General features: G+C 38.0%; 1 protein-coding gene across 1 annotated transcript in view; it reads left to right on the forward strand.

Moving 5' to 3' along the window:
* Nucleotides 1-9,844, forward strand: part of LOC129002278 (collagen alpha-3(IX) chain-like) — a 106,119-nt gene extending 96,275 nt beyond the window's left edge. Inside the window, exons 17-23 of the mRNA XM_054429963.1 lie at nt 368-443; nt 1,298-1,386; nt 2,485-2,577; nt 3,277-3,408; nt 5,861-6,055; nt 6,919-7,034; nt 9,718-9,844. Coding sequence (XP_054285938.1) covers nt 368-443; nt 1,298-1,386; nt 2,485-2,577; nt 3,277-3,408; nt 5,861-6,055; nt 6,919-7,034; nt 9,718-9,844 — 828 coding nt within the window. The remainder of the gene's footprint in view (nt 1-367; nt 444-1,297; nt 1,387-2,484; nt 2,578-3,276; nt 3,409-5,860; nt 6,056-6,918; nt 7,035-9,717) is intronic.
* Nucleotides 9,845-10,776: the final 932 nt, after the last annotated feature.

Here is a 10,776-nt window from a genome sequence, read left to right on the forward strand (position 1 = left end):
ACCAGGAAGATGGCCCACCTTAAAAAGTGCACAACTTTGGTAGAAGTTGACAGAGTTAGTGAGTTGAATGAATATTGCCCAAATCATCTGTTTTGCTTCTTTCTACACTATTATGGACAACTCCAATTGTTGCTTTTATTTTGGTTTAATTAAATGTGGGGTTAAATATCTTGTTGTAATGCATGCCATAACGGGCAGGAAACCAAATATCCATTAAAAACATATTGATAAATAAACCAATAAACTATTTCCATGTCAATGAGTTAAAGTGTATGAACATGAACTGAACTTAGGAAGTTCAGGTAATTCTTTTGAGGTATTGGCTGTGTTTGTTGTACATTTCTGACACTAACTAAGACTTTTTCAGGGGATGCCGGGAGTCTCAGTTCAAGGAGAAAAAGGAGAACCAGGAGAATCAGGAAGAAGTTTTGGGGATTCCACCGGTGAGAAACGTAAAAGTAAAAATTATAAATAGCTCTCATTATTACATAACATATAACATATTTAACATTTACAATTGTTTTTAGGGTTCATCCTGATAGTGCACTCCCGTTTCTTTGGGTTGTGGGTCTGAAAACTAGCAAGAATTACAAAATTCCAAATAATCAATAAAAAACAAAGTGTAAATAATAAGAAAATTAAAAAAAAATTAATTTTGGTTGGGTTTCATTACTATAGTTGGTCTGTCCTCGACAACAGTAATGGAGCAGAAGATGACAGTTTAGAAGACATAATCTAGATCTTTCACCCTTGTATGCAGATTGTCAAATCTAGATCTTAGAGTGATGCCCGTTTCATTGAAATGTGAGTGAGATTAGAGGCCAGAGTTGTGGATGCGTAGCAGCTATGCATCTTAAGTTGAATAGTAGTTTGCCTCGAAGATGGATAGCCGCTACGCATCCACAACGTCGGCCATTAGACGTCGGCCCACTCTTTCAATGTGGCTGTCATCACCAGAGGACCTAGATTTGACATTCAGAAGGCATAAATGACCATTTTATGAAATAGATTTTTATTTAAGATTTATAGAATTGAAGATCAAAGTTATCTAAATAACGTAAACAAAATGACCACTGCCAATCTTTTTTAATGCAAATAGCCTTAAAATGCCAACTATTGATTAACCAATAATATAGGATATCCAAAACCACCTTGATGCTTTCAAGTCAATTAATTGATGTTTTACTGTATTATCTTGTTCTGTTTCCTCATACCGGAAGCAGAATTAAAACAGTCAGCTAACCATATAAAGATTGCATAGGGCCTAGTTGTATAATTGATCTCTTCTTTCGTATAGGAACACAAGGTCCGACTTCCTATCCGTCTCCAACATTGGGCACAATCACTGGATCGGTGACCTTCAAAAACCTTGAGGAAATGGCACGTGTAAGTATTTATAGGGAAAATGAAAAATGAAACAATAAAAAGCAGCTATTATTTCTGTATATTCAATTTATAACTTGATAATCTATCTTACGATATAGCTTCCCAAATATGGTAATCTAGCACTATACTGTAATTAATTAGGTAGTACTAAATAATGGAAATTGTTGTACCAGTGGATGTCAATTAGGAAAATGAAATAAAGGTAAAAATTAAGTGTTTAGTGATGACGGTAAAACCATGAACATCTCTTGGTCTCGCTCGGAAACATTGTCTCCCACGATCGTATCCCAATTATTGACGGCAAAATTGTAATCATCTTCCATTGCAGTTAAATCATTGATTTTGGTTTGTCCAATATATACTCACTCTTTCCCCAATGACAATAGTATTCCGAGTATTAAAATTATTTGGCTTACTTTTTTGACTTGTCGCTTGATAACTCAACCCTTTTAGCTGGTCAAAAGGTCAAATTACCTTTTGTCACCTGGTGGCCAAGTTTGTCCTACTTGGAGATCCAGTTGGATAAACTTGGACTAAAAGGTTCAGGTAATTTAATATTTTCATTTTCATGTGTCAAATAATTGGTCTGGAAACACTACAACAATCAAGAAGTTTTAGGCTAGGCTATGTTCGGGTTGAAAATCAAGCTGCTTGTTGACATAACCTTTCACAAACACCACTTGACAAAGTGACATAGTGGCATCTAACTCTCTTACCCTTTCTAACCCTTTCTTGGTTGTAGTAGAAGAAATCGTTATCCCAGACGGTCAGCTTATGGACGGCCTGTACAACCGCATGGCCATGATTTGGATTATCTATCAAAATCCAACTAACTACATAATATTATTCTATTTATTAATTCTTTTGGACCTTTTCTGTTAATTCACTATACTAGGTTTTAGAGCAATGGATTATTAGCAATATAAGTAGTAGCGAATTAAACTTTGGTTAGGTTAAGTTAGGTTACTATAGAGTTAGAAAAACCTAACCTAACCTAACCACATTCCACTAGTGGAAAATGGAAAAATCCATTCCTTTTACTACTGCTCGTTATGAAAGCCATAGATATAGTTGGTTTTAGCGAACATTCTGTTTCAGAAAGCAAACGTTAGTCCAGTTGGGACCCTCGCTTATATATTAGAAGAAGAAGCTCTACTGATAAGAGTCAACAGAGGTTGGCAGTATGTGTTGGTGAGTGCACTCATAACGTATTGATAGTGGAACTCTTTAGCAATGACTCTCTAAAAATCCTCAGTCTTACAATCTCCCACTGTGAGAAATGAATACTTAAGTGACCTTAAACACTCAGTTTCTGAAATCTCATTGACTGCCAATTTCTACTTATTAGCATCAATTCCTGAGAGTGCCAATCTGGTGAAAATCTCTTAAATTGTTCAGGCAGAAGTTCCTGACAACAACAACAACAACAAACCCACCAAAACATTGCAACGTTGGTCAACCCACATCATCTACAACACGGGATATTGGCAACACGGGGGATTAGAAGCTGTGACTTCTTCATCAGTGACACCTTTTACACACATATACATTTCATAACTCTCACTTTGGGCACTGAGTTGATTGTGGAGGACATGTTTACCTGATCTTGTTCAAACATATTTAGTGATAGTCACTAGTCAGCAGTAGAGCCTAGCCAAGTTTACAAAACTTGTTGGCGCGGCCCTAATGATCATTAGAAAATGATACACACACAACAATGTATCGTAATCTAAACACAAATTTGTACATTTTCTAATTCTAAGGCCATTTGTGGCAGCACTTATTCGAAGACAGGTGATGCTAGGCAGCAACATTTCTGTCATATTTTTACTGTAGGCCTACGTACTAAGAAAAACATAACATTGGTTCAAATAACCATTTTGTTGACAGATGGGCCAGGTGATTCCAGTCAATGCTGATTTCCCAACCCCCGTCACAACTACAACCACTGAGAAATCTCATCCTCCGTTTGAGGCCTCCAACTTGTTAAACAATGTTCCAACTCAGTTGGACGGACCCGTGGTAAGTAAACAAAAGATACAAACCATGAATGGATTAAATTACCTTGTGTTTCGCCAAGTGATTCCATTGCAATAGTTGAACTATACCGTGTTTTCCGAGTTTTTGATGGCTTGGCTTCATTGGCCAGTGTTATGACTACTCAGGTAAAAAATCCACCATTTTTAACTTAGCTGACCAAAATTATAAAAGTAGCAGCCGACAAACTTTTTCATGACACATTTCAAAACGCAAACAATTAATTTTACTTTATTTGGATATTTTTTGTAAATATAAAATATTTGTTTTTAAGCTTTTAAATATAACTCATAGTGTCCAAGACTCATTGACTTCACTCATATAATGTTTCAACCATATACCTTTACTCTAAGTAGGCTAAATGCCAAATGGCGAGTTATTTAGAAGTGAAACATTGAGTTTTTGCGCTGTTTTCATCAACACCAAGCTCTTCTATCTCTGTCTATAATGGCCGACTGTGCTTTAGTTCCTAGAATGTCAGTTGGATAGGCGTGCTCTATTGTGACTGTTAAAACTGTTATTATCGTTTTAGGAGATGTAAGTTGATTCTCTTAATATTTAGTCTAACAATATGTACACTGTGCCTCCCTTATAAGTGTGTAAACTTAAAGATAGCACGATGAAACTACTCATGCCTAGCATATATTTGGCTCAGTATACCTTTGTTTTTGGCTTATAATGTTTTGGTTAAATGAACATAGGGGATCATTCCAGCAACACCCAACTATGACAATGTGATAGTTAGATACCTAACTAATTTAACATTTTACTGTTCATGCTAAGGGACAATCACACATGGTAAGTGCAGTATTTTGTTAAATGTTAAATTTACATTAAATATCTTGGTTCTCTCAACAATTGAATGCTAAGGTAATTGCTTAAAAGAACAAATAAAAATTTGTTTTGGTTAATTCCTGATATAATTTAAAAGTAAACTATTAATGCTTTGAATATAACAGTAGTTATCACCTAGTGGTAAGCATTGCCTAGTCAATATGCATATATTGACTAGGCAACTGAAAGGTTATGGTTGCAGAATAATTTTAGAGGTAGGATGGAAGTGGAATAGCCTTAACCAATCTGGGCTATCAATTAATCTGGGCTATCAATTAATCTGGGCTATCTAACGAAATGTTCACATTAGAACAAAAGCAGCGCTTGCGAAAAGTGATGGAAAATGCTAATGTGCTAAGAAAAAAAAACAAAAAAAACATATACAATATACTAAACACTACGAAGGAATATACTAATAAAGTCTCTAAAAAATGCAATATGTGTATGCTTGATTTAAGGTTAAGTCTTTATTGTTGGACGATTAGTTATGACAACACTTTGGGGTTTCATAGCTGCCAAATTGGCTTACGCTTACAGCTACATCTTTTTAACCAACCCAACATACAAGGGCTACAGACATTTTCCTACCCGTGGAATTTGGCAGGGACTGCATACAAGAGACTGTTCTTGGAGCAGTCATTCAGCAGTGTCAAACTCAAATCAAACACTATATTTTTTTTTTGTCAATGGACATTTTCTTAGTTAATAGAACTGTTTTGGAGATTTGTTGAATGCAGTTGGCTTAGATCCAGATTAGTACGACTAAAAGGGACAATTTGTGGACACTCAACAGATTTTGCATAAACCCACTCTGCAATTAAATATTATCATTCTAGAAAATCGCTCCTGCCAAAAAAGCAGTCACTACAAGACTCGCATGACATTCAAAATTCAGCATCTGTATTTGACAGCCGACTTTGGCACTTAGGATTTTAACCCACCTTTACTGTTGATAACTAAAAACCGTGAATGTGCATGCTCTTTGCTGGGAGAGTGACTGTACTGGGTAGCGAGACAATACCGTCCTTTTATCCTTGGTTTTACTTTACTCAAAAGATATGCCTAAGGTGCCTGCTGACAGCCAGAAACCAAATTCAACTAACCCAACCCCTAGATTTATCTACCCATGTTTCAGTTCATTGATAATTGTTAGTTATTTACTGTTTCAGTTTGATGTTTTTAGGAAATTTCCCTATCGAATTTCTAATGGAAGGAATAAGCTATTATTAATATATATCTGGCATTAGGATGCAAAAGTAGATACCCTATCTATGTGGACATGCTGTAGCCAGTTGTTGTTCTAAGTGAACACACTGGAATGATGCACTCAAAAATGCGCTACAGAAGGAAATTAATTTTTTTTTATTAGATGGTTGATGTCACAAAAAGTGCTATACTTTACATTACAACTGGTTGTTCTTTCAGTGGGGCTTTGATAAAAAAATTCAACATAAATATGAAATTTACATCAGCACTAATTGTAGTTCAAGTCAACTTCCATTTTTATTATAAGACGGACTACAGTATTTCTACTTGTATATTAATATTAATACTATTAATAGTTAGTTAAATATTTTATTAAATCATTTGACAATAATTACAGCTGCGCATGGCTGCACTCAACGAGCCCTACACCGGAGGCATGAACGGACAGCGGGGAGCCGACTATTCCTGCTACAGACAGGCGAGACGTGCAGGTCTGCGTGGAACGTTCCGGGCATTCCTGTCATCCAGGATACAGAACTTGGACTCTATCGTCCGGTATACAGATTGGGACCTGCCTGTTGTCAATATTAAGGTAATGATAGAACTAAATAGAAGTTTAGGAATTAATGATTCGTGGTGATGAATAAAATTTAAAACAGTCTTCAGACATAAATTAATTAGATCCAAACGATGAGTAAAGGATGAGTGTTGAATGGGTAGCAGTAGCCTACCTATCGCCTGACAAAATAGAACTATGCAGAAAGAGTCGGCCTATAGGTTAATGATGTTTTACAAACGTTAATAACAAATGATCGTAGGTAAAGCAGTGTAAGCAACTAGTGTAATTAGCCTTTAAGAGACTCGTACAAGTTTTTAAGGCACTCACCAAAGCTCTTGCCTCTGCTTATAGCTCTTGCTTCTGTTGATGGTCTTTATAAGACACAAGTAGAAAATTTATCTTTACTTGGCAGTTGCGTTAACTGCTTTTACTTAACTAAATAACAATTCATTACGGTTACCAAATTTGGCTTAATCTTAATACAGAACTGTACCCAAATAATAGGTCCTTTACTCTTTTGTATATAAAAATAGAGGAGAAACTATTATTGGTTCCATTGAGGTGTATTTAAAATTATTAAATTGTCTTCCTAGTTTGTAGTAATTTACATTTCTTTGGTTGTGGTTTAAAATATTATAAATCCTTTTACCCATCAAATGTAGGTTTTGTTGGAACAAACCCATTAAAATTTTTTTTGCTAGAATTTTATCTTTGTTGTAATGTGATCAAACATTTTCATATTTTACTATTTTAGTGATTGTTTGGACATACCGCAAGTTAAAGAAACTAAATATGCTGGTTTTACAGTGGATAAAATCTTAGCTGGAAGCCCCACATTTGATTTACACTGTTAAGTTAAGTATGGTTTACTTAAAACCCATGAACTCTTGTTTTAGGGAGATGTGTTGTTCAACTCCTGGAAGAGTATCTTCACTGGTGACGGAGGCTTCTTTGCACAGCCTCCAAGGATATACTCCTTCAGTGGGAAAAACATTTTAGCAGACCCTTCATGGTGAGTAGCTTCCAATACTTATTAGACATAAAAACGCAGGTAAATGACCCCTTTATGCTCCTGCAGTTGCCGCTGGGATTCTATAAGTACATTGACTCAAATGGGAGCTTTTATGCACTGTTGCGCGGGCCGCGACCACCAGTGCTACCAATGAGATAAAACCTGCTGCGCCGCAAGTTCCAAACCGCATGCGAATTTTGCAGTTGCATGTTTTTGCAGCGCAATAAAAACCGCAGCTGCAGTGCATTAAAGGGGACTTAGACTAACTCTGATCTTCTTTACCCTGTTAAGCTCGGGCTACACTAGACAGTATAGGACATGGCAATAAAACAGATAGGGAAGTTACTAGTGAATGTTTTTTGTGTTATCAAATGAAAGCTGCTAAACCAGGCAGGACTTGATTGGGGGCAAAATGACATGTCCAAAATCTGGCGAATCCTCAAATTCTTGGTTACCTCCCTCTATCTCCGCGTCCCGCCATCTCCGTGTACCGCTACCTCCAAATTTCAGAGTGACCCCTATAATCCTCGGTTACTTCCTGCGTTAAGACTTTCCGTCCAAACCTAACCTAACCTAACTTAACTTAACTTAACCTAACCTAACCTAACCTAACCCAACCTAACCTAATCTAACCTAACCTGACCTTACCTAACCCGCGGGTTAAATTTTCATTAAATCTTCCATCCACGGGGCTTCGCAGCCGAGGATGCAATGACAGCTAACAACGCAGGCAGTGACGGGATTAGGGTCACTCAAGAATTCGGAGATGGCGGGACAGATTTGGGTTCGGAGATGGCGGAACGCGGAGATAGTGGGAGCACACGAAATTCTTGACGTGGTGTTTGATTTTGCCGTTTCTTTTGTCCTTTTCCGCGTAGTTTGTAGCTAGAGGCCCTTTGGCAACACCAGGCAGGAAATGAAACAGAAAGGACATGAATATGAAATTGTTGGTTAGATGCACACTCAGCCGCCTGCAACTCTTACTCCTAAAAGCAATTGTTCCTGGCAGTTTCGTCTTCTGTCAATTACTAGCACCGTCATTTGTAATCTATTTTATTTTTAATTTATACTTCTTTGTCTACTATTCAGTATTCATATTATAAATGAAGACTAGTTATATTGTACTCAAATTAAGTTTAAACTTTTCTTCTTAAATTAAGTCTCTAGAACTGAATGTTCTTGTATTAGGGTAAACTCTGTCCCAGCCAAATCTTTGTTTTGTGTTGTCAGAGCGGAATAAACAATTCTAAACATCTTATATGATTTATAGGTCTATTATACAGTAAACTAAAACTAGCTGTTGGTCCATCCTACGTACGGGAATCAAGTACAGTAGTTGATTAAAACAGAATATAATTCAGAACAGCTAGTTTACACGCATAAAGAAACATTCTGACTTTTGATAGGGAAAATCATCTTTTTAAAAAATGTCACGTGACCACCATTTCTTTCTTCTAATTATAGGCCTACATGATATGCATTTTTAATATGATTATTTTACCGTAAAACATTGATTGTGTTGATTTGAAAAGCTTTGAAGTGAGATTGGCGGTCGATTCACACACACTGGTTTTAAGTACAGTAGCCACATATCACCTTACATTGCATACTATCACTTAGAGTACCTTATTTTACCTCAGTGGCCACTGAAACCTTAAGAGAATTTTGGCCTCCCATTCTCTTCTATCCCTATCCTCTTCTAATGTTGATCCCAGTCTGGAGAAGTCTTTCAATGATTGGTCCCCCAACTGGTCGTCTTACTTGTTGTTTTCCCTGGAATACATTTTAAAAGTTGATGTATCGTCTCTCCTCCAAGCATAGCCTGTCCATCAGAGCCTTTTACTTCTGGAAAGCACCCATATATCTGGATGTTTAAACATAACTCTTAGCTATCTGTTCTTTCTTATCTCAACAGCTGTTATCTTGAAATGGCCCCAATATTTTCTCTGCAATCTTGGCCATGATCTATGTTCTCCACTATGTCTTTGTAAATATTTATGTATATTCAATGTTTGTATTTGTAAAATTTCTATCCAACCAACAATATCTCAAGTAAGAGATGAAAAACAAAAAGTTAAGCTTAGCCTAGGACTGGCAATAATGCTCCGGCGTAGAAACCTAGGTCTCCACAATAAATCAATTGGATCGTGAGGTAAGCCAAAGATTATAACAATATAAAATTATGGCTTTGACATTCTCTAGTTCTCCAAATTATCTTTATTTCAACAAAAAAAAATCATGAAAATCCGTCAAGTGGTTGATTCAGAATCGAGAAATAAAAAAACCTTGTCACGTTTTAATATATATGATGATAAAAACATTTATTTATATGTATGATGGGAGACTAACAGTTGGTCAACAAATTGCATTGTTCTTAAACCATATGACAGCAATTTTAAATCAAATAAAATTGAGAACCCACTTTGCCGACAAGTATTTTACCGTCTGTCAGTTGTGTTGGTCTTCTCGTAAAATTAAATGAATAAACTGTAAATATGGTCTGTCGTCAGGCGACTTGATCGACATGGGGTACTCGAGGTGAGGAACAAGTATGTGTGATTCAGGGGAATCATTCAATTATAGAGTGGAATGACCCTATATGTTTCAACTACCTTGCTGGTATTGCCTACTAGAGACACGCTGTGTTTATTTCCTAGGTGTCTCATAGTGTCTAATTGTGCAGGTCTAAGAAGTACGTGTGGCACGGCTCCCTAGTGTCAGGAGAGAGAGCCATGGAGCTGTACTGTGATGCCTGGGACTCGGGCAGCTCTGAGAGGTTAGGTTTGGCTACTGATGCTGTCGAGGGCTAGATACACGCAGTGTTTATTTCCTAGGTGTCTCATAGTGTCTAAATGTGCAGGTCTAAGAAGTACGTGTGGCACGGCTCCCTAGTGTCAGGAGAGAGAGCCATGGAGCTGTACTGTGATGCCTGGGACTCGGGCAGCTCTGAGAGGTTAGGTTTGGCTACTGGTGCTGTCGAGGGCTAGATACACGCTGTGTTTATTTCCTAGGTGTCTCATAGTGTCTAATTGTGCAGGTCTAAGAAGTACGTGTGGCACGGCTCCCTAGTGTCAGGAGAGAGAGCCATGGAGCTGTACTGTGATGCGTGGGACTCGGGCAGCTCTGAGAGGTTAGGTTTGGCTACTGGTGCTGTCGAGGGCTAGATACACGCTGTGTTTATTTCCTAGGTGTCTCATAGTGTCTAATTGTGCAGGTCTAAGAAGTACGTGTGGCACGGCTCCCTAGTGTCAGGAGAGAGAGCCATGGAGCTGTACTGTGATGCGTGGGACTCGGGCAGCTCTGAGAGGTTAGGTTTGGCTACTGGTGCTGTCGAGGGCTAGATACACGCTGTGTTTATTTCCTAGGTGTCTCATAGTGTCTAATTGTGCAGGTCTAAGAAGTACGTGTGGCACGGCTCCCTAGTGTCAGGAGAGAGAGCCATGGAGCTGTACTGTGATGCCTGGGACTCGGGCAGCTCTGAGAGGTTAGGTTTGGCTACTGGTGCTGTCGAGGGCTAGATACACGCTGTGTTTATTTCCTAGGTGTCTCATAGTGTCTAATTGTGCAGGTCTAAGAAGTACGTGTGGCACGGCTCCCTAGTGTCAGGAGAGAGAGCCATGGAGCTGTACTGTGATGCCTGGGACTCGGGCAGCTCTGAGAGGTTAGGTTTGGCCTCTCCATTGCTGCCTTCGTCTCAACTCCTGGGCCAGGTAAATGCAACATAATACAGTGGTTGTAAGCT

Source organism: Macrosteles quadrilineatus, unplaced genomic scaffold (genome assembly GCF_028750875.1).
Source record: "Macrosteles quadrilineatus isolate MER2022 unplaced genomic scaffold, UCM_ALF_1.0 Scaffold_9__3_contigs__length_116548681, whole genome shotgun sequence".
NCBI lineage: Eukaryota > Metazoa > Arthropoda > Insecta > Hemiptera > Cicadellidae > Macrosteles > Macrosteles quadrilineatus.